The 24391-nt window shown below is 42.8% G+C and overlaps 1 protein-coding gene across 7 annotated transcripts in view; it reads left to right on the top strand.

Annotated features, from left to right (window-relative positions):
* The window catches only part of ddr1 (discoidin domain receptor tyrosine kinase 1), a 48219-nt gene that overhangs the window by 21306 nt on the left and 2522 nt on the right, over positions 1-24391 (top strand). For 2 of the 7 annotated variants that reach the window (XM_088306036.1, XM_088306035.1), the window contains 17 exons: positions 2209-2314; positions 5263-5338; positions 6294-6446; positions 7354-7501; positions 9509-9611; positions 10672-10858; positions 14402-14651; positions 16205-16342; positions 16883-16945; positions 17830-18002; positions 18680-18881; positions 19706-19813; positions 21161-21462; positions 22161-22288; positions 22602-22799; positions 23217-23487; positions 24241-24390. In XM_088306036.1, the coding sequence (XP_088162162.1) occupies positions 2209-2314; positions 5263-5338; positions 6294-6446; positions 7354-7501; positions 9509-9611; positions 10672-10858; positions 14402-14651; positions 16205-16342; positions 16883-16945; positions 17830-18002; positions 18680-18881; positions 19706-19813; positions 21161-21462; positions 22161-22288; positions 22602-22799; positions 23217-23487; positions 24241-24390 (2756 nt within the window). The remainder of the gene's footprint in view (positions 1-2208; positions 2315-5262; positions 5339-6293; positions 6447-7353; positions 7502-9508; positions 9612-10671; positions 10859-14401; positions 14652-16204; positions 16343-16882; positions 16946-17829; positions 18003-18679; positions 18882-19705; positions 19814-21160; positions 21463-22160; positions 22289-22601; positions 22800-23216; positions 23488-24240; position 24391) is intronic. The other 5 variants (XM_088306038.1, XM_088306037.1, XM_088306041.1 and 2 more) reach the window with 5 other exon arrangements.

Consider the following 24391-nt stretch of genomic DNA (forward strand, 5'->3'; position numbering starts at 1 on the left):
ACGATGGTTTCACCAAATGTCATTACACGGCTTGTTTGTTCCGAGCGCTTTTGGATTTACAACTGGAAAGTATACAACGTATGTAGTATGAGGACACACGGCCACGACAGGAAAATGGAATTTAGAGTCACTCACACACAAAACAACCAAAAACTGTTAAATGGCTGAAATTTATGTGCGGGATCCGTCATCGATAAAACACCCTTGAAAGATTTGAGAAATCCTTGTGGGTACCGGGGCCTTAAACTTACTGAGGCGATTTTTATGGGTCACACCCATGACTTTTGTGAAACACTTTTTGCCCCAGAATGACTTTTTGAGTGAGTTAAAGCGCTCCAAATATTGATTTAATTTGACCTAATAACAACAATGGTAAAAAGAAGTTGAAGTTATAAAATGTGCCGAGGGAAGTTGAGACCGTTGCTTAGTGTCCGTGCGAGAAGGATGATTTAATGTCGTGGGCATATGTTTAATGGGTGTGTATGCGCGCATATGATCCACCCTACGGTCTTTTTAAACGTTTGCCACTCGGCTCCAAATTCCAACGGGGTGACTCGGTGCCAGAGCTCGCTCCCCCTGCTCCTCCTTCCTGTCCTGTCAGTGCCCTTCTCTACTTTATCGCCTCCACCCCTCGGAGCAGACAGCCCCCTCGTCTTTTTAATCCCGCTCCATCTGGATCGTTTGATAATGTCTGCCGCCGGAACCGAGTCGAAGCTGGCACCCGAGAGCGCTCGCTTGTCTTTCTACCGCTGGCGCCGTGGTTTCTGTCGCTCCTTTTGTTCCCTGTGTCGCAAATCCTTCTCGGTAACAGGAGCCGCGCCGGGTCGCGCAAAAGGTGGAATGTGAAGGGTGTCGTCTCGGATGGGACACGTCACCTATAATCCAGTGAGCTTGAGGTGTGCTGCGGGGGATTCAGAATTTACTGCAAATATATGTATCCATATCAGCAAGTTATCGTGAACAATTAAGTGTTCAAATAAATGGAAATGGCATTAATCCAGGTGTGGGCAAACTACGGCCCGGGGGCCACATGCGGCCCGTTAAACGTTTTAATCCGGCCCGCCGAATTTGGGAAAAAAAATGTAATGAATAACCCTGTTTAAATTTTCTAAATACTGTGGTTTTTCAAAGACCCATTGTGACCCATCAATCCAAAGGTTTGCCCACCCCTGCATTAATCAGCACTAATATAAGGCGTTCTACGCAGAGGATAAAGAATATCAGTAGCTCATATTAAAAACTCGTGAGTCGGGTTAGTCGCATCTCAAGGCACAAGTTTACGTGCTCAGTTAGCATCTGAAGCAGGGATGTACAAAGTTTTTCTTCAAAGTTGTCTTTTATTAAACGCACTAAAACCAGCCCATCAAGCAATTTCTTATTGATTTCATATATAATATAAATTATATATAATAAAAAATAAATTGAAATAAATTGATTAAAAAATAGATTTTTGGGGGTGGTCCTTGTCCTCATGTCCCACTATAATCGAGGAATCATAGTCACATTTTTTTTTTTTTTTTTTTTTTTAAAAAGTGGAGAAAAACATTTTTGCCCCTGGATTGTCTTTATTCTTCGAGCATTATGAGAAGACGTTTTATTATGGAAATAGTTTTGAGAAAAGCACCCCGTGGGTGGCGCATTCCCATGCGCCCCCCCCAATACACACACATTATCGACTTCTCAGACTGCGCCGCCCTTAAAAGTAAATCGATACCATTGCGAGCTGTGTCAAGTGTTATTTTTAGCATACGCTGCGGACTGTGAAAAATCTTCATAGAATTTGGACATACAAGTTTGCATTTTTTTTAAGACTGGTGTTGTTTTGGTTCAAAGGCAATATTGCGTTGGTGACCCCATGTGACGAGTCAACAAGACAGAGCACGCGCCAACAAATACTGCAGGTGTGGTTGTAAGTTGCCGAGGTTTTACATCATCAATGGCAGGAATAAGTGATGCAATTTGCGCATGTTTAACGGGAATATGTTTTTTTTTTTCCCCTTCAATGCGACCAGAATGGGGCAAGTTACAAGCAAATTTATGGCAAGGTTTAGAAGAAGGCAACACGCCGTGACCAATGATGCCGACTGATGCTCCACTTAAGCTCTTCGCTGATACCAATGTGGCTCATGGCTCGTCTCTCTCCCTTTTCTTTGTCTTTTTTTTCTTCTTTTCTTTTTATCTCCGTCGCCTTCCTGTCTGCGTCTGTAGCCGCTCAGTGTCGTTACGCCCTGGGGATGGAGGATGGCAGCATCCTAGACTCTGACATCACCGCCTCCAGCGCCTGGTCCGACTCCACCGAGGCCAAACATGCGAGGTCAGTGAGTTGAGCCACTCAATTATTCATGTTGGCTGCTTTTTTCTGTACAGCGTGGGCCAAAAGATTTTAAACGGACGGATTTGTTTCCACGTATTTGTGAATAATGTAAATTGATTTATTTGAGTCATAAATGGTTGAATTCGGCAATGGATGGGTCCTGAAGGAAAGGAGAAAAGTCGTTTTGAGCTAAACCAAGGCAGAATTCAAAATGAGGGAAAAGAGGAAGGAAGGAAGGGTAAACCTGGGCGAGAAAGAAGGAAAAAAAAGAAATAGATCTCATGTGGGAGGAAGATAGAAAAGCAGATTTGAGGAATAGAAGGGAGAATGTAAGGATGCGTGGATTAAAAAAAAAAAAAAAAAAAAGAAGGGAGAAATGAAGACATAGTTGCCAGGGAAAAGTCTGAATAATAATAATAATAATAATATGGTTAATATGGTTCAGTGACTGAAATAAAAAATCTGAATTACAAAAAATATTTATTGATAGATTTATTTGCTTATTTATATATATATATATATATATATATATATATATATATATATATAATTTTTAAAAAATTATATATATATAATTTTAAAAAAATTATATATATATAATTTTAAAAAAATTATATATATATATATATTTTTTAATTATATATATATATATATATATATATGTATATATATATATATGTATATATATATATATATATTTTTTTTAAATTATATATATATATATATATATATATATATATATATATAAAAAGATTTTATATATATATATATATATATATATATATATATATATATATATATATATATATATATATATATATATATAAAATCTTTTTATTTTTTTTACCTCATATTGACTTTTCCACCCACCAGCACATTTCAGATGGCAACATGCAACCTTGGCTGTTTATTTCTGCTTAATGATGCGTCAAGTGTTTCAATTCGATCATTGGCAAGTCTGCTCCGCTTCTCCGAATGTTTTTATTGCAATGAAACAAGATCATGTTTGCCCCCCCCCCCCTCCCCATCCTAAAGCAATTTGTCCACCGCTTATTGTGACAGAATATGACGGAGTGTGTGTTTGCAATGTCATTAGCTACTTATCTGTCTGGCAGGGGAGGCGGTGAGAGCAGGTTAGGCCCTGCAAGGCGCTTTAATAACCACGCGTAGGAGCGATGCAGCGAGTGTGTGTGTGGGCGAGAACGCATTTGGCAGAGAGTCCAACCATGTGGAAATGATTATTAGCCGCGGCGCTCTAAAGGAGACGTGGGTTGGGGGGGGATCTCCGAGATGGACGGAGCGGCGGACGGACGGCAAAGCAAACAAGCGAGGAGGGATGGCCCGTTTAAAAGCACGCGAGGAATCATTTGAAAAGGAGATTGGAGGTCGTCGGAGGGGCTGATTAATGTGGATATGATTGCAGCAATGGCGCTCCATGAAAGTGTGTGCGTGCGTGTTGGACTTTAATAATGGGAGGCAATTGGGCTTGGACAAAATAAAACGTGTGTTCCTGACACTCCCGTTGCGATATTGAGAAACCATAAGAAAAAAATGTTTTACAGTGAGTTTTAGTTTGGCCACACTGTCGACACATTTTGATTCGGAAAACAGAATTTTTAAACACACGGCAAGCTGCTGTCAACGTACAAACATAAATTCAGGATCGGAACACAGAACTGCTGATGTGCAAACCGCTGTCAGTTTTGGATTGCCACTGTCGAAAAGTCTTGAGTTTTTTTTCCAGATAAAATGAGATTCAATTTATTATTGTTTTGTTGTTTTATTGATTTGTTTTTTTTTCCTTGTTTTGGATGTTAAGTGAGCAGATGCAAGATTTTTAACGGGAATGTGCCATTATCTTAGATATGTCGCAGGCAGAGTTCACAAAATTAGCACTGTACTAGTGAAATGAAATAAGAAAAATAATAAAAAAAGATTTAAGTGATAGAAATAAATTAAAAAAAACTACATCACTATCAACAATATCCTTTATATGTTGCTGGCTATTAATAAAAAAAATTAATAAATAATAATAAAAAAATATAAAATATAATTTTTAAAAAATTCACAAAATTTGTACAATTCCACAATTTTGTCTTGTCACGGTTAGGTTTTACTACATGTATTGTTTTAAACTATCAATGTTTTTATTGATGTTATTTTTTTATTTTTCATTTTAGTGTTTTTTTTTCCATTTTTAATATTACCATTCTTTTTTACCATTTTCCCTTCTTTCAGATATTTAAAAAAAAAAAAAAAAAAAGTGTCCATATTTGGCGACTCGCGTTTTTTTTTCTTGACAGCGACATGTTTGGATTATCAGCTTGTTTTATTGTCTCCTTTTTATCACACTGTATTTCTTCAGTGATGATGCATTGATTATTATGACTTTATCGCGATATCTTGACATTATCTTTATCTTCTGCGATTGCCACCCCTGGAAACAAAAACTGTGGAACGCTTGAACGCAATGTTGACGCCCAGCCCTGCTCATCTTTCCATCGGGGCCCTCTAATGTGTGTGAAATCATCCGGCTGTTTCCTGCTGCATGAGCTCACCCTCTAAAGGGAGCTGCAAGCACCGTCTGCGTGACGCCATCCATGTCATGAATTTGCTTTTTGATGGTCTGAGCAACGCGCCGGGCGTCCTCGGAGGAAAAGTCGCGTCGTAAGTTCTCGTGCGTGCGGTGGTCCAAGGAGGGGCCGGTCAAACGCAGAGTGCCGCTCACCTCATTTCTTCTCCAGATTTTTTTTACATTTTCCCAGCATGAGTGTGTTTGCAGAAAACATTGCGGCTTTATATGTGGGCGTCCACTCGCTGCGGAATCCATTACGGCCCGCTTTGTTTTCTCGCAAACTCTCGGCTTCACCTGCGCGTGCCGCGAGCACTGTCGTGGGAACAATCGAGATTCCACCGCTGGTGTAAATGACACGTGTGTCCATCTTCAGGTTGAGCACCGGAGAAGGGGACGGAGCTTGGTGCCCCGCGGGTGCCGTCTTCCCCGATGGATCGGAATACCTTCAGGTCAGCGCCACGCCTCCGGCTGACTTTGATTTACAATCGCACTCGCTTTACCTTCAAGGATGTACGGTCCAACTCGTGTAATCCAATGTGACCGCAACTTTCTGGGAAAGTACCCACGCGAACCTTTTGAAGCATGTACAGTGTTACGCCGCGTGAGACCGAAAGTCTATAAGCTTCTACTCTGGGTATTTAAAAGTCAACATATCTTGATTCGAATGCTCGGCTGCCTGCGGATTATCGCTCACGCCAAAACGACAAGAAGAGCCTACTAGAGCATCAGAACCTTATTTGGGTGTTACTCAGAATGTAACTAAGCAACAAAAGTAAAGTAAGAAAGACAATGGCCAAAAGCCTAAATAAACATTTGATCGTTTTTTGTTTTTTTTTATCAGAGCCACTTCAAAGGATGCAAGATGTCTGCTGACTCAAATTTATTTTTAGTGGCGCTCTCTAAAAGATTGAAGTTTTTTTAAGATGACTTGTATTGGTTATAGGATCTTTTTCCCTTTTTTCTTTTTTTTTTTTTTTTTTTTTCTTTTTTAAATTTCACAAAAACCTGTCATTTGAACAGGGGTGTGTAGACTTTTTATAACCATTAAATAGCAAGGATGGGCCAAGCTTTGTGGGCCTTGGTTGATTTTTTTATTTTTTTTTTTTTTATTTATTTTATTTATTTATTTTTTTTAATTTTTTTTACAGTTGAGCCAGGACATTTGTACATCTTGAAGGAAATTAAGCTGTGGATGCACAGGAGTAAAATAATCATCCATTCTCGTCTATTAGCAGAATTCCCAATTCGATATCCAGTCAATAATAATCAAGCGGACATACTTTTAAACGTCACGAGCGTTCCCACTCATTCAAGCTTGCCAAGAACCTGAGCCAGGCCGTCTGTTTTCCCTCCATCTTTAATCTCAGCTCAGCTACGCTTAACTCTTTCCTGGTTCTCCTGCAGGTGGACCTTCGCAAGCTGCACTTCCTGGCCCTGGTGGGCACGCAGGGTCGCCACGCCGACGGGCACGGCCAGGAGTTTGCCCGCAGTTATCGCCTGCGCTACTCTCGAGACGGCGTGAAATGGATCACCTGGAAGGACCGCTGGGGCCAGGAGGTAATTGAAGCGTGTTCGTTAAGTGTTCGTGTTGGCACGACTTGTTATTGATCTTTTTTTATTTGGGATTCCTCTCTTATGAGTTTTGGACGATAAGCCGTGCTGTGATGTAACAAAAGAGCCCAGTGGGGCTTTTTCCGCTCAGTACAATGACACACCTGCGCTGAGAGCAGCCGTTGTTCCCTCCCTGAGCAATATTTTCTTTCACGATCAGCTCTGGGCCGAGCGTGTGTGCGTTGCGATGGGAATTCGACCGGCGGCAACAACGTTTTCAGGAGCCCAGCGTTATTCTGAAGCTTGCCTCAGCAAACTCCCGAGACCGCCCGCCAGTGTCAATCTTTGCACAAATGCTGCAACTGCAAAATTTTGCCTCAGGCCTTGACTTGAAAATCAGTTGGCACGTTCAAGGCGTTTCGTTTGAGCTTTTCTACGATTAAGATCATAACACGGCTTGAATAGCAAGTCCCAGACTTGAGAGGGCACAAGGGGGGCGAAGACTGCGTGCGGAATGTTTTGTAGATCGCTGTAGAACAGGGGTGGGCAAACTTTTTGATTGGCAGGCCACAGTGGGTTCTGAAATTTGACAGAGGGGCCGGACCAGGAGCAGATGGATGGAGTGTTTTTTGTCACCTCACCTCATCGGAGAAAAAAAAAAAAAATTTAATTTGAAATGAAAGTGAACAAAAGTATTGCAACAATTTATGTCTTTGAAAAACCACAATTTAGAAAATAAAACATTATTCATTTGATTTTTTTTTTCAAGTTCAGCGGGCCGGATTAAAACGTTTAACGGGCCACATGTGGCCTCTGGGCCGTAGTTTTCCCACACCTATTATAGACTACAGAAGGTCGTGTGCATGTAATGTCATGTGCGTGTGAGCGAATATTGCTGCTTGTTCCTTCCCAGGTGGTGTCCGGAAACGAGAACACCTACGACGTCGTTCTGAAGGACCTGGGCCCGCCCATAGTGGCCCGCATGGTGCGCTTCTACCCGCTGGCCGACCGGGTCATGAGCGTCTGCCTCCGAGTGGAACTGTACGGCTGCGTGTGGACCGGTAAGTGGCTCTCACGTGACCTTGACTTTACAAATTCAATTTTTCATGGGCTGAGGTGGTGTGTGGTTATCATCAACCTCGTGGCCAGAGTACATTTAATTTGAAATGAAGGCGAACAAAAGCATTACATCAACATACATGTCTTTGAAAAAGCACAGTATTTAGAAAATAAAACATGAACAAGTTTTGTTCATTTAATTTTTTTTTTTCCCAAGTTCGGCGGGCCGGATTGAAACGTTTAACGGGCCGCATGTGGCCCCCAGGCCGCAGTTTGCCCACACCTGATTTAAGGGCTCAGGTACAAATGCACGGCCCGCCATCGACATAAATAAAAGACTTCCCACCAAAGGTTTAGAGCTGAAGAAAAGAAATCTACAGAGGATGGTGACGTGTGCGAATGTTTGGAGAGCACCCACACGAGCCAAAAATGTTGCATTTCAAGTAGATTGGAATATGTTCCGAATGGCCTAGCGTGATCTCGTGCTTTCTTGCGCGGAAGGTGTAAAATGATTTTGTCAATAAGAACGATTCCAAGTGTATGTTTTTTTTTTGGTTTTTTTTTGTTAGTTTTTTTCCTCTCCATGCATCGCTTTGCGAGATTGCATCAAATTTACAGGCAGGACGCCGTCTGCCAGCTTGAGTGTCTGCCCTCTGATGAATAGCGTTGCTCTCTGCGATTCCCCCCCCCCTCCGAGCACTCACTGTATTTATGAGCGCTCTCCCTCTCTGCAGTCACGACCGCCGCTCCCTCGTTCGTCACGCCGCCGCCTCTAGATCAGCGCTGCCCCCCCCCCCGCTCTTGTCTTTGGGGAGAACGTCTCATTAAAGTTTGCTCCCAAATGCAGTGTGAGCCGGGTCACTTCTGATTGTCTGGCGTTGGAGATTAGCCCATTTTACGCGCTTAATATGGCCGCTTTTTTTTTCTTTTTTTTTTTTTTTTTCCTCAATCAGCTCGGCCTGAGTGGGGTTTGTTTGGGGTCACTTCTGATCGTCTGGAGCTGGAAAGTTTATTTATAGTCGTAATATGGCCGCAATCAGCACAGAGTGGGTTTGTTTAACTCATTTACTACCATTGACGGCTAAAGACGTCAAAGATCCCTTTTTTTATTTTTATTTTTATTTATTTATTTATTTTTTTAACTCGGCTGGTATTGAATGAGTTAAGTATGTTGCTAAAATTGTTGAGTCACTTCGTATTTTCGTTACCTTCTCTTGTGAAAGTAACGAAGCATGCAGTCGGATGTTAAAAACTGAAATGTGGATTGTACAGCGAGGAGGCACATCCTTGATCAAAATCCTGCAATTTACTGAGTAGCTGCTTGGTGATTGGCTGAATTTGTCGGCTCGCTATTTGGGGGAAAGTCATACGCGGCAGAGAAAAGGACGGCGAGGAACCGGCCGATTCCGAAATGGCACAAAAATGCGTCATGAGAAATGTTTGTTTACAGTTCACAAATCTAAATCTAAATCTAAATAGAAAATTATAGAGTCGTTCATTTGTTTTAGGCCAGCGCAGCTTTAATTTTCGTAGGCTCTGCTTTTAGGGCAATTCTGCTTTTTTGATAGATTGTTTTTGTTTTCTGGAATTTAAAAAAAAAAAATAAAAAATTTTATTTATTTATTTTTTTTCTTAGTCAATTACGTGCGACTGTTCAATAACCCATCATGGTCCAAACCGTGTAAAGTTCGAGAGAGCGAATATGTCAGTTCCCCCACATGAGCCATTTTTATTTACGCCCCCCCCCCCCCCCCCCCCCACATTTTCTGGAATCGTTTATTCCGTTGCTGCTGACGTCCGCGCAGCCTGATTAACTCCTCCGTTAAAAGGCTGCTTGCCCCTCCGAGTAACGGAACCTTTGGTTTGTTTGCCTAGTTTGAAACCAGCGCTCACCGTCCTCATTCGCTGATTGCGCCGAAATCGGTTCTGTCGGACCTGAACGCGCCGCCGCGTGCACTGCGACGAACGCTCGCCGTCAACTTCTTCTCTTCTCTTGTCGCTTCTCTTAGACGGCTTAAAGGCTTATACGGCTCCGGTGGGCCACGTCATGAATCTGTCGGGTTTGCCCGTCTACCTGAACGACTCCACCTACGATGGCAGCGCGGAGAAAGGGTGAGTACTCGTCGCCGAATGCACTGGCTGCAAAAAAAATAAAAATAAATAAAATAAAAAATGTAAGAAAAGCGTCAAGCTGGAGCAAGTGTTTCCCAAAGACGGAGGAAAGGGGACCCGCAGTGTTATTGTAGTTGCTGAGGGGTTTGGAGGCGCGTTTCCTGGCCATAATATTTTGGCAAGCCGCGAGACGGGCCGCATCAGGATTGGTGGCAGGGTCACGCTCGCTCGAGCTGTGCGGTTAATGGGCCCAAAATGTTTTGCTTATGAGTAAGCTTACACCTTTTGATGCGATCCAGACGGATTCTGGCGCAGATGTGTGTTCACGGGAGACGGGAGAGGCTGTGTGACCTTGCTGTGTTTGTGTGGAAAAAAAAAATACAAAATAATAAAAAAATTTAAAAAAAAAAAAAAAAGGGTTTTACTGTTTTTTTGTTTTTTTGTTGTTTTTGTTTTATTTGTTTTGTTTTTTTGCAAATGACATTATTCAAAATTCATTCTTCTTTCATTTTTTTCCCATTTGTCCGCTGTTATTTATTTTTTTTTCCTCCCCCACCAGGATCAACTGCATCAAAAATTGAACAAACAGCGTTACTCGTAATATGACAAGATGTCCCATAAACGAGCTTGTCAAAATTCTGAGACACTAAAATCTGAGTACAATGCACCAAGACAATTTGAATTGGATGATGGATTCTGGAGAAATTGATTTTGTGTGCGCCTGCGTGTGTGGGGGTGTGTGTGTGTGTGGGTGTGTGTGTGTGTGTGTGTGTGTGTGTGTTGGCAGGTGGGCCGGGGGAAATTGTGCGAGTGTGAGTAATGCCAATCAAACATCTGGTCAACAAAAGCCTTCAAAATTAAATAAAACGGTAGAACATGATCATTTCTTGGCATACGCGCTCAAACCTGTTCACTGCCATTGACGGCTATAGACGTCAAAAAGCCAATTAACCTGTGCTGGCGGCAAATGAATTAATTGATCAAATCCACAACTAGCCCCGCCCTCTCCTGTCCATTCATTGCGCCTCCTCTGACGTGATTTCCCAACGTGTTGGCGCAGGGTGCAGTTTGGCGGCCTGGGTCAGCTGTGCGACGGCGTCCTGGGAGGAGACAACTTCCTGGAAAGCAAAGAACTGCGGGTGTGGCCCGGCTACGACTACCTGGGCTGGAACAGAGACGCTCTCGGGAAGCCCAGCGTGGACATCGAGTTCCACTTCGAGAAGCCTCGCGTGCTCCGCGTCATGCAGGTAGGCAGCGCCACAGCAGCATCTAGCTGTGTAGTTGTGTGTGTGCGTGCGCGTTTTTCATGAGAATTTTATATTTTATATCAACATAGCGTCATTATATTATTTAAAAAAAATGGTCACACTTTCTGGTGTGCACCTCTTGGCCACCTGGGGGCCGTGTAAGACACACATGGATATGCTGTACTGAAGGCTCAGCTCCTCTCAGCTCCTCAGTACGGCAGTAATATGAGGCGTTTGCCGAGGATAAAGAAGATACGCATGTGCGTTTTGTTATATCGCTAGTCTACTAGTATTGCCGCCCTGTTCAGATATCGGTTTCTTAAAGGCTAAAAACACGATGCTAATTGTTAGCTTGGTGGTGTATGTTAGCATTAAGCTAGCGGAGGCTAAGTGGTTGTTTAGTGGTAACCTTCAGCTGAGATTTGCAATAATAATGTGCTCGTATTAATCAAAATGTATCATATTTTGTGTCCGAAAGAAGTAAATGCCCCCATTTTGTGGAATGTCGCATAGCAGCGAGCAAGTATTGAGCTGGCTTTGTCTTGAAAGATGAAAAATGAAGTTGAATCCGCTAATTATCCCTCCAGAGGGGGAATTCAGTTTGCCTCCATTTTCACACTCCCAAAGCACCCGGTGCAGAGGAAATGCTTATTTACACTTGGACGTTTTGCAAAATATCTTTCCGAGGCATCCGCCATCTGAAACGTCAAAGATTACATCTTAAATCTTTTTTTTTTTTTTTTTTCAATACTCGAATGGGATTTTTGCGATCCCACTGGAACCTCTTTGTTCGTTTCGTGACATATTTCCAAAGAGTAAACACGCGCGCTGAAAGCGCATTCTCTACCTCGGCGATCACGTTGCTTTCCCACCCGTTCAATTTCCTGTCTGCATTCGCTTGCATCCCCACTCGGGGCGCAAGTGCCCTCAAAATAATGATTTGTCTCCAGATGTTCTTTGTAGCGCCACCAGCTCATTTCCACTTTGGAGCGCATGACCTCAATTGAATTCCGGAGAAACTAGATGCATAAATAAAGTGTACTCATGAATAAAAATGCTTTTTTTTTTCATTTCTTTATGAATGTCTATAAATATGCATTATTGTTATTACGCAATCTCAAAACACTTTCCATGTGTTAAACACTGATAAGCAAGCTGACAAAAAGTTTTTTAGTTTCTTTTTTCTCTTAAGTGAAGGCTTTGATCTGATAAATGAATAACCTCATTACGCCAAGTCAAGCATCACAACGGGCTAACGGGAGAAGACGAGGCTAATGCTTTATTTATGGCTCTAATGAAGCACCCCCGCGGGTCATGTGATCTATACATCCTCGAAAATACACGTGAACAACACACTGGACAGATTCTTTTTTTTTGTTTTGTTTTGTTTTGTTTTGTTTTTTCCATGGGCGTGAGAAATTAGGACGGCAAATTTTAAGCATATCGTCGCTGTCGGAGAGAAACCATCTATGGCCGATTAGAATCCTTTTTTTTTTTTTTTTTGACTCAGTCCCAATGTTGTCTGTTATTACGCATTAATAACAAGTTGAAGGTGTTGAAAAATAGCTTGAATTAATCTAAACAAATTGCTGACAAGTATCATTTTTATTTATTTATTTTTTTTTTATACTGTCCCATTATGTTCCTCATTCACCGCACGCCCACCGTGTTGTTGTCCTAAATCCTTAAATTGTACCCGTATTGTTTTTGGCGCACCACCTTTTTTCTTCTAATGCTCCCTTGGTGTTTTACTGTCAATCTGTTTTCTTTGTTTTTGTTTTTTTTTGGGCTCAGGCTGTTTCCAGGATTTTCACCAGGGGGGCTTTCCAAAACTAACCTCAGCTGACGTGACGCCGTGGATTTGTCAGGAGTGGGAACGCGAGCTCCATTCTTGCAAAGTTACTTAACATGCGCCTGTTCACTTCTCACACAGCCGAGCGTGACCTTCCGCGTGCCTTAACCTGCACTTCCTTGAACATAATGTTTTGCTTTTTTTTTTTTTTTTTTTTTCTCCCCCCTCGGGGGTGAGTGGGCTTCATGAAGCTCGAGTTTGTGTCCGTTGGGATTTTATTAAAAGCAACCGGTGCGACCTTGGCTGGTGCACGCGCACGTGCAGAAAGAATGGCTGGCAGGGATCGCAACATGCGGCGCAGATGTTGGCCTCACATGTGGATCCACTTACAGGTGACGGGCTCACGATGAAGTGCCAGGTTAACAACGCGTCACCTCCGCCGCCTGCGTTTCGTCACCGGTTACTAACGCGGGATGCCTTGCACCGCTCTCGTTCATTTCATCGTTTCGCAGCCGCGACGGCACGTCGTGTGTTATCGGCAGTGAGCGCCGCACGATGAATATTTCCATCGCAAAAAAAATATCAATTGGATGAATTAAAAATAATTCCTGGGTCAAACTGTCAGGTTCATAAAAAGAAGTTTTTAAACGCAATCTCAACCCCAGTGAGGAATGAGGAGGGAGTAGAAAAGTCAAATTGGCTGACTCGCAAGTGTAAAAAGATGTGAAGCAGTGGGTCGATAACTCCATAAAGTGCCTTTTGGTGCTGGCATTAGGATCACTCAGCAGACTAATGAAACGCTGAAGTCTCATTACAAGTGGGCAAACATTTGCGCATGGACCATAAATCTCTTAACTCATTTAGTACCATTGACGGCTCAAGACGTCAAAGATCCATTTTTTTTATTCGGCTGTTCGTGAGTTTGTTAAAATGTTTTTTTTATATATATATATTCTTCATTGAATGTACATACACTGTTCTGCTAACTTAGGCGTGCGTAATAAGTGGTTATATGATATTAAATTTTAAAAAAAAATAGAAAAACATTAAACTAAATATAAATAAAATTCACAGTATTTAAACATAAAAGACAACCAAATGTGCATCCAACCTGTTTTGACTTTTTGGCTTTTTTTTATTACTTTATTTTATTTTATTTTTTTATTTACAGTATATATTTTTTCTTGAAGATCTGAAGTGTACAACAGTCGTCCCCTACCACCAAACCACCCACTTTCGGGCCACACAGATGAAAGAAAAGAAAAGAAAAACCACTTGCAGTCCTTCCGGTTTACTGATTATTCAAGGCTGTAAAATATTAGATTTTAAAAACTGCATGTCACATGCTAATTGTCTCAGGTCGCATGTTCATGCACATGTTCTGCGGCGCCAAATTTTGACACATTTCACGTGGACGCTGCTAATGGTTTTTTTTTTGTCACCTTCACCTTTATTATAATATCTACAAAATACCCCAATTTCATTCTGCTCGTTCATCCGCGTTCTAGTTGTGCTGCGGTGTCTGTTGCGTTACCATGGTGACAATATTAAGGTTCATAAAAACCCACAGTTTGTCAATGGAAAAGTTAAACTTTTTAGCTTTACTTGAGTACTTTTGCCACTTCTGGAATGTAAAACATGGACTTAACGACGCTGTTCTTCCCCAAAGCTGGACACACCATTGACCGTCAACCAAAGTCCATCTAAAGACAACTTCCGGAGTTAACGAACAAGTCTCCTCGTCTGCGCAGGTGCACAGCAACAACCGTCACACTCAGGGCGTGCGCGTGTTCAACAAGGTGGAGTGCGTCTTCAAGGCGGGCCTGCTGCAGCCGTGGTCGTCTCCGCCCCTGGCGCTGGCCGTCCCGCTGGACGACCTCAAGGACCCGTCGTCCCGCACGCTCTCCCTGCCTCTGGACGGACGCCTCGCTCACATCCTGCGATGCAGCTTCTACTTCACCGACACGTGGCTGCTCCTCAGCGAGATATCCTTCCGCTCGGGTAAACGACCACCATTCGGAATTGATGAATCCATTATCATAATGATTAATCCATAATTCATGACCAATTTCATTTTCACTTCTATGGTTATCATCACAAGTTTATTTTTTTAACATTGGTGCTTATCGCTTTCCTGGTGCTTAAATCCGCTTTTTCCTAGGTCGAGGAAGTGCGACATCCAAATTTTGGTCGTTTTGTCCCCTTGCTGCGTTTTTTTTTTTTTTTTTTCCATTGTTATGCGTTATCACGCTCGCGTTTTTATGTGCGCCGCATCGCAGCGTGGGAAGAAAAGTTGAGGGAAGCTTATTTATATCCAGGCAATGTCACGGCTCGCCAAGTACACTGGGTACTTGTTTATCAATTTTATTATTATTTTTTTTTTTTGGGGGGGGGGTGGCTCGATCGGTTTCATCATAGCCAAGGTGGGAATTGTTTCCTCTTTAATATTTTAATATGACTCGGTCTATCCGCACATTATGTGCTCTTTTCTGTTTATTGACCGGAGCAGACTCCGGCTGCACACAAATGGAAGCGAACGATAAGATCTGCGAAATTGGAGTCGTCGTGCTGCTCAGAACATTAAACTGTCCCCCCCCTCCCGAAAACCGGAGAGGAAAAAAAAAAGGGCATCTGTCATTGCAAAGTACACCATAATCGCACCTGACCCGAGAAGCCAAAAGAAAACTCCAAACTCCTGTCCGGCGAATAAATAATGCAAGCAATAAACGAAACTTTGACCTGACAACTTGAGCTACCCGGCGCACTTGATTTTACAAACTGCAACTGCACATACTAATGAGATCCAACGGGAGAACTTTACCATTCACTTTGCCTATTTTTTTTATTTTATTTTTTTTTTTTTGCCTTTCATGTACTGTAGCTGCAATACAATTTGTTTCATAACGCTGATTGACTTCCCAGTTTATCGTAAAAAAAATTTCCCTATTGGAATTCATGTCAAGTGAATCAGTTTGTGCCAGACTCCAACTGTCACCTTGCAAAATCTTGATTAGCTGTGCAGGCTATACTAAAATAAAATAAAACCTCTTACCCCATAATGGACTGTACAAAAAAAATTCAATTCAATAATACAACAAAATAAAATAAAAATATAAGATAACCTTGATTCGTCCCACAGCGGGTTAATTGTGAGCTAAGTCAAACTAACGCAAATTAAAATAACGTCAAACTAATCATCTTTTGTCACATATATTATCACATCGGTGATAATATTTGAACGTTTTGTTAGCAAGCGTCATGCTCATCATTATCTGTAAAAAAAAAAATAATTTGCCCGCGCAATTGATATTTGAAATAATTTCCGTGCCTTTTCGATGTCAATTTAATTTCCTCTTCATGTTTAGTGAGTGTAAAAAAATAAATAAATATAAATGAAAATGAAAAAATCAAACGCTCTTAACTGACTTAATACATTAATTAATTAACATTAAAAAAAATTTTTAAAAATCATCCAATACCTTAATGAGGTGAAGCATGAACATGGATTTTTCTGAAAACTCTCTCGCTCACTTTCTCTCGTTCCTCCCCCGCAGATACTTCTGAAAATGACATGACACAGACGAACGGTCGCAAGACTCCCACCACCAGCTCATTGCCGCCCGTCAAGCACGCGTCATCTTCTCCCGCGCCGAGCCGCGGCGCCTCCAACGCCACCGACTCCGCCACGTCCGGTGAGTCCGGCTCGTCACGCTCCCGCTCTCTGCATCCTCGTCCTCCTCTGCCGGCTCGTCATTACCCATCATGCTTCACTCCTCCACCTCCGCCACCCTTCTTTTATCTCGATGTCAAACTCAATTGCATTGTTCACTAGGATGCTGTGAGTCAACTCGACTCTAAATCTGAAAAGACATTGTGAGCTGCTCAAAATGTGTACTCACTCACCCTACAGAAAGTGTGCAGTGCGTCGATTAATCGGCGATTAATCGAATATGAAATAGGAAGTTTTTTTTAATTATTTGTCCAAATCCTCAGGGCCACTTTGATCCTACCTGTTGAATGTTAAACTTTCCACCTGCGTCCCAACATCGTAGAAATCGTCCTACCTCTGTTATGGCCATCAGGGGAAATATTGGCGTCAGGAATCTGAATCTGCTTTTGAGCTACTCCGGCAGTCTTCATCCCCCGTCATTCTCTCGCTTCTCCTTCACCACCTCTGCTCATTCACACCCACCTCCTTTGTCCATCTCCTCCTCCTCCTCCTCCTCCTCCAGCGCCTCCTCCCACCGCCAGCTCCACCTTCATGATGGACACCTCTGCTAATTGGACGCTGTCAGGTGAGACAACGGGAGGATGAACCCAGGGCGCTTGCCAGCGAAACCCTGTTCACCTGCCTCCTCCCCTCTTAATTAAGTGGCGGCGAGCATTAATTGCAACGGAACCTCTAAAGTCGGAACGCATTCCATCCATTTGATGTAGAATTGAATTGTGTGAATCGATTTTGGAAATTTGAACCGATAGTAAATATCGGGACATCGATATTTTATTTTATTTATTTATTTATTCATTCATTCATTTATTTATTCATTCATTCATTCATTCATTTATGTATTTATTTATTACCAAAGCAAACTTACTCTCTTAAAAGATGGTTTTATTCCGATTTTGGAGCTTCCAATGTATACAGGAAAAACACTAACGCACGACATGTTTTTGGACAATAACAAAAATGTATTTACTCCAGCATGTTCTAGGGGTGATTTGTACTCTGAAAAAGTCTCAAAACTAAACTGGAAGTTTTCTCTGTGGCATGCTTTGTTCCCAAGTTGGGGGAGAAAATGAGTTTGAGGATTTATTAACCACGATTGTGCTGACAGACTGATTTTGTGTGTGTGCGTGCGGGCGTGTGTGTGTGTGTGTGTGTGTTGGTAAATGGATGTCTTGTCTGTCTTTGCACTGGTGTTTATTCTGGCATACCTGCATGCCTCCTATGACCTTCAGAGGGGATTAAATGACCTCCGATTTGATACATTGTGTGTACAAAAGGAGCCGCGTACTTTTCACATTCTTTTCTCCAAGAGGAGGCCATTGTGTTATGAATCACTCACTCCCTATCAAGTATTAGCTGACAGCGTGTGTGTGTGTGTGTGCGCCCGCTTTTGGAAATGTTAACCATCCCAAATGGAGGTCAGCTCACCCGCTCGCTCTCCCCCTCCCTCAGCAGGTTCCGGGTTTGCCGCCGTGTCTCCGAGGGCGGGGCTTCCCGTGGCCAAGGACGACAGCAGCAACAACACGGCCATCCTGATTGGCTGCCTGGTGGGCATCATCCTGCTGCTGCTGGCCGTGATCGCCGTCATCCTGTGGAGGCAGTACTGGAAGAAGTTACTGGGGAAGGTGAGGTTAAAAGCGACTGCGGAATGATGCGCGCAAATTTAGTTGGATATACGGTCAGCGCAAAGGTGTGATTTTGCGAATTTTCGTGAAGGATACGATGCAGGTCGGGAGAACATTTCGGGTTTTACACCGATTTTGTTGAAATTTTCCAACCGTCACGACAACCAATCGGTGTTGAGAATATACAACGTCGCAAACTAAATGTCCTGGAGTTGTTTAGCTCAATATTGTGAAATTTCGCCTCATTTACTCATTTTGGGAGTTCTGTACCAGATTTATAAATTTTTCCTTATGGTTATTTTTTTTTCTTTTTTAATTCAGTTAGTTTTTATGAATTTTTAGAGCATTTATTTTATTTTTTAATGCTCTATTTTAATTTAGTTTTGATTAGTTTTAATATTAGTTTTGGTTTTTTTAATATAGTGGATTTACTGAGATGCAACTAATTACATGTACCTGTTTTTCTAAAAACAAAAGTCAAAATGAAATTTAAAAAAAAAAGAAAGTCTAACCCCAAGAAACCATGTGACGGCGCCAAAGCACCACTTTAACATTTCATGAGTTTTTCAGCAAATAAAAAAATGACTTCACTCAAAGTATCCAAACAGGCGAATTGACTTTGCAGCTTTCGTGCGGTCATTCAAACGATGACATGAGAATACATCCCGTTTGCGCAGGCTCAGGGCGGCCTGTCGGGCGACGAGCTGCGCGTGCATCTGTCGGTTCCCTCGGACAACGTGGTCATCAACAACACGCACAGCTACTCCAGCCGCTACCAGCGCATACACACCTACCCCGACGACCCCGAGCGGGAGGCCGAAAGCGAGTACCAGGAGCCCAGCGCCTTGCTGCACCCGCGGGACCACCGAGACAGCACGGGTGGGTCCCACACACACACACACACACACACACCCCCACATGCATGCACACCCACACACTCAGCTGGTAGTGAATGACTTCAGGAGCTGGGAGTCCAATTCGTCAGTTATTTCAGTGTGAGCGTGTGGTTGTGAGTTGTGGTCTGCAGCAGCAGCTCCTTGAGAGTGTATTCATTTTGTGTTTTTGTTATTGACACTTTGTCCTGTTTAATAAACAGCTGAAAGTGAAAATAAATCATAAATTCTCTTGATTTAGAATAATCTGTTCGTCCCAAATGTCCTTGATGACTTAATATGAGGTGTGTCCCAATACTTTTGCCCCAGGAACATACAAAGTTAACCTTTTTTTTTTTTTTTTAATTCCTACTGTGAAGTGTTTGCGCACAGTATGCACAAGTAAGCCACATGGAAGAACGCCTGTGTGAGGATGCACTGCTCGGAGGGGCACAAAGCAGCGTTTGTTCCGGGGGGAGACAAAAAAAAAAAAGAAAACTGAGGGAAAAGAGTGGGGCACACTCGCAGTTGCCACGCACCGCAGGAGGTTGGCATGCCGTCTCCGTGAGGCGCCTCCGCTTTGAAATAACTCGACTGAAAACCCTGATTTGACTCAATTGTGTTGTTTTGTGTGAACCCGCCTTGTTGCCCGTGCTTGCCGTGTGCGCCACTTGCATCCCATTCCTCTTGTTTTATCGATCACCACATGCTAACAGAACCTTATTTTGTGTTGTTCTGTCTACTCTATGCCGTGGCCCACCTCGTCCTGGTGTGTATTGTGTTGTGTCGTGTGTGTGTGTGTGTGTATCGTGTGCGTTTGTGCTCTCCCAGCCTTGCTGTTAAACAACCCGGCCTATCACCTGCTCCTGTCAGATCACAGGAAAGGCTCGAGGCCCAGCACCTGTCAGGCTCAGGAAAAGAGTCTCAATGTGCCTCATGGTAAGACACCTCGGACTGGCAGCCAAAAAGTTGGGGGCTGGTAGGGGGGGGGGCGCGGGGAGTTTGGGGGGGGTCTCCCTTTACTTCAATCGCCGTAGAACTGTCGGGTTGGCTGCATTGTAGTGGAGTCCGTAGTTTTCTTCTTGACATGCATGCGTCTGACTTCACTCCCCTTTTAACTCTTGCTTTGTGTAGTGGGTTGTTTATTTTTGGGATTTTTTCCTTTTTTAGTAAAAACGCATTCTGACATTCTGAGTCAGATCCCTTCTGTAACCTTCTTCTCATGAAGCGCTCAATATCCTGCTAATCCGTCACTTGTCTGGCAGGATTTTGTGTTTATTAGATGCAGCAGAGCTGGGGAAAAAAAACAATGTCATAATTGAATGCAATGTAGAGCAGTGGTGCGCAACCACAGGGTGACGGCCCGCTACCGGTCCGCGGTAGTTAGTTATTATTCGAGGCTGAAAAAATTATTATTTGGAGAAGAGTGAGAAGGTTTTTGCTTTTTTTTTTGTTTTGTTTTTTTTTTGCTCCTTGCCCTTTAGGGGCAGTATAAAACAAACTTATACGGAGCACGGTTATAATAATTTGGGATTTATTATTTTTTTATATTTTATTTAGATTTTTTTTAAAAATAATTTTAAATAAATCATTTTAGTAGTTTTATTTTTTTAAACGGCGTATTTGTTGTTGACTTGTAAAAAATAATAATTTTTTTTTAGAAAATGAACTACAATTCTCAAATAACTGTTTCAACCTTCCTCCTTCTATCCGAAAATACAACAATACCAAAATAAATACAGATAAATTTTCCAGCAGCTAATGGAGGATAAATTCCCCTCAAAATCCGTGACTTCTTTGTGCATTCCTACAATGTGCGGTGTGCCACATATGTATTAAGTCGTGTGTGAGCTCAATTTCCCTGGAAGGATTACTATGATAAGATTTTTGAAAAAAAAAGTGTATAATTTCTTCCTCAAATAAATGATTAGTGATTACTGCTGCAGTTTCGTCCCAACTCCAAAGGAACGCGCTGCCATCTAGGGGCGCGACTTGTTACTGAAGAGTAAACGGAGGGGAAAACTGATGCGAGGTGTTTCTCCGGGTCGCAGGTGAGCTGGAAGCTAGCCCACTAAAGACTAAAGACCAACATTCGCTCTGTGTCACTCTCCTTTTCCCACGCCTAAAGTGGTTTTCATCGTGGTCGTCTGTTTCGCTTGGTATCCACACATTCTTTCTTTTCCCAAACGTGTCACCATCTTGTGTCTCCATGGTGGAACAGCTGCCAACATGTCTCATCCACTCACTTCCTTCGCATTTCAACCTCAACGTGTGCCTCTTTCCCAGCGTGCGGCTTGGACTCGGCCCCGGAGAAAGGATTCCCCCCGGTGCAGGATGAGCCTCCTCCCTACCCGGGCTCACCGCCGTACCCGGCCCTGTCGCCTCCCGTGTCTCCGCCGCTGCCTCCTAGCGTGCCGCACTACGCCGAGGCCGACATCGTGAGCCTGCAGGGTGTCAGCGGTAACAACACGTACGCCGTGCCCGCCCTGGCCTCGTCCAGCCCGGGCACCGACGCCGGGCCCTTGCCTGAGCTGCAGCGCCAGTGTCTCGTCTTCAAGGAGAAGCTCGGGGAAGGACAGTTTGGAGAGGTAAAGCTCTTCCGTTGTAGACTTTTAAGGGGCTCTAAAACTGAGATTGACTTTGCCAAAAATAACATTCCGATAGCTGATTGATCAGACAAATAACTGAAAAAAATGTACATAATTAATAAAATATAAAATGATTTATATTTTGTCCCAAATTGCTTACAAAATGTGAATTACAGAAAATGATTGAGAAGCTCTGCTGTCGTGTAATTTGAAAATTGGAAGTCATGAAAAATTAAGTACCGGTGTCTATATTACATATCAATCAAGAAATATTATTTGAAAAAATGCTTTGTATTTTTTTAAAGGCGAGGAAAAATAATCTTTCACAATAAAGCGAACAAATCCATTTAGCCATAAATAAAACACAGTTTGCTTTAGTGGGCCACCAAATTATGTGACAGGCTACAACTGGCCCCCATACCTTAGGTTTGACTCCAGTGCTGCATATGGTGCCTTCTGGTCTTGTATGAAATAAAGATTTTAATCCTAAAAGTCATGCTAGAAGAAAAGTCTTGAAATAGTGTAAGTTAGTCACCATTTAGAATATTACTTGAGTAAAAGTCTTCAAGTATCTGACGTTTGCCGTGCTTAGTAGCGTCTCCCCGTCACTTTCAACTTATTTTGTCCGAATCTGCGAAATGTGCAAGTGAATTGTAGCAACCGGTGGTTAAACAGTGTCTTCATTGTTCTCACGAAAGGTGCACCTGTGCGAGATCGAAAACCCTCAGGACCTGCCCAACCTGGAGTTCCCCTTCAACGTGAGGAAAGGTCGCCCTCTGCTGGTAGCTGTCAAGATACTGCGGCCCGATGCTTCCAAAAATGCCAGGTTGGCGTCTTTCATTTGAGTCGGATTTCAATTCAATCTATGTTAGCTTTTTAAGTGTCTCCTGTGTCTGTCTAACTGAATGTCTGCGTTATACTGCCCCCTGGTGGCCAAGGCATGCACATCAGAAGGCGCAGCAAAATGATAACATTTTCTAGTAAATATTCTTCAAAAGGTGTTTCCGCTAAATATATTCAACAGCACACTCTGATAACATGATTAAAAAATAGATTACAAAAAAAGTTCCCTTTTCTTTTGAAAGGCGCCTCTCCTCCAGTCGTTGGTCAAAGCATTTCCGTTTCGTCCTGCTTGTTAGGAATGACTTCCTGAAGGAGGTGAAGATCCTCTCCCGGCTGAAGGACCCCAACATCATCCGTCTGCTTGGCGTGTGCGTGAGCAGCGACCCGCTCTGCATGGTCACGGAGTACATGGAATGCGGCGACCTCAACCAGTACCTGTCCCACCGAGTGCTGCTGGACAAGAGCGGCCCTTCGCACGCCACGCCCACCATCAGGTTTTTAAAAAAGAATCCATTTTCCCTTAATACTTTTTCACTTGTGTTTTTCCCCACCAACATAAGCAATACATTAATATGTAACCAATATTAGATTCATTCAGTTAATTTTTTTAAAAACAATGTAAATGCTGATTGAAAATTTTTATTATAAGTGGTTTTTATTAATATAATACAATATTTAGTTTTTCAAATGAAGATTTTGAACGTTACTATTATACAGAATGTAAAACTGAAGAGTAGTCATTTGCTATAGCCTCGTGGGCCAAATATAATGACACTGTGAGCCAAATTTGGCCCGCCTGCCAGAGTTTGACACCTATGCCTTAGCGTTTTATTCTTTTTTTTAAGCGTTTTTTAAACGTCAACGTTACAAAATCCTCCCAAACAAGTCATAAGTTCGACTTTTACCGCCAGCTACCCGGCCCTCATTTCCATGGCCAGCCAGATCGCGTCAGGAATGAAGTTCCTCTCCTCGCTCAACTTTGTGCACCGCGACTTGGCTACGCGCAACTGCCTGGTGGGCGGCGAGAGGGGCGACGCCGACGACGACGACCCCAGCGGAGAGCGCCACATCAAGATCGCCGACTTCGGCATGAGCAGGAATCTGTACGCCGGCGACTACTACAGGATCCAAGGCCGAGCCGTGCTGCCCATACGCTGGATGGCCTGGGAGTGCATCCTCATGGTGAGAAGAATGGAATTGAGAGCGCCCTCTTGTGGCAGTGAGCTTCGCCTTTAGCTAGCAGACGCTAGCTTAATGCTAAGCATAATTACGCATCGAAGTTGCGGCGCTTGAACCTTTCAAGCAACAGTCTGAATGGTGAACTAGTCCTTCTTTGTATAGAAAGACTAATATAAGTGCCGTACTGATGAGGTGAGAGGAGCAATGTGACGAGTGGAATGAAAAAAAAAAATAGATTAAGCAAGTCTTAGTTCTCTGAAATCCTCTATAACACATTCTGGGATTTGATTACTTAAGTATTAAGAATTTTAAGAATTTTTTTCTTTTTTGTTGCAAATTTGAAATTTGAATGCGTCCATTTGGAGAGCGCCTCGGAAATTTAGTCCATATGAGATTAATAGTTGATGTTTTCAACTGAAACTCATTAGCCAATCAGAGAAAGGCTTCCCTCGAATTCCAATGCTTTTTTTTCTATACAGAATTTTTTTTTTTTTAACTACACAAAAATGTCTCCAAAACCAATCATCTGATGTTCAAAATTGTTTTTAAGTCATACCACCAGTCAGTCATTTTTGGGAACACTTGATTTGTTATCTGGAAATGTCATTTTTATGTGACAGAATATGGCAATTTGTAATTAGCCGTTGCTTCTGCAATGTTGCAACACCGTTCCCCTGTGGTTTGGCGCTCAGCGGGTCGTAACAGACTTAAAAAAACAAAAAACTGACATGGGTGTGGCATTACTCCTCCCGCCAGGGTAAGTTCACCACGGCCAGCGACGTGTGGGCCTTCGGCGTGACCTTGTGGGAGATGCTGAGCGTGTGCCAGGAGCAGCCGTACTCCAACCTGACGGACGAGCAAGTCATCGACAACGCCGGCGAGTTCTTCCGAGACCAGGGCAGACAGG

Source organism: Idiotropiscis lumnitzeri, chromosome 10 (assembly GCF_059441095.1).
Source record: "Idiotropiscis lumnitzeri isolate Australia: NSW breed Sydney's pygmy pipehorse chromosome 10, RoL_Ilum_1.0, whole genome shotgun sequence".
Taxonomy (NCBI): Eukaryota; Metazoa; Chordata; class Actinopteri; order Syngnathiformes; family Syngnathidae; genus Idiotropiscis; species Idiotropiscis lumnitzeri.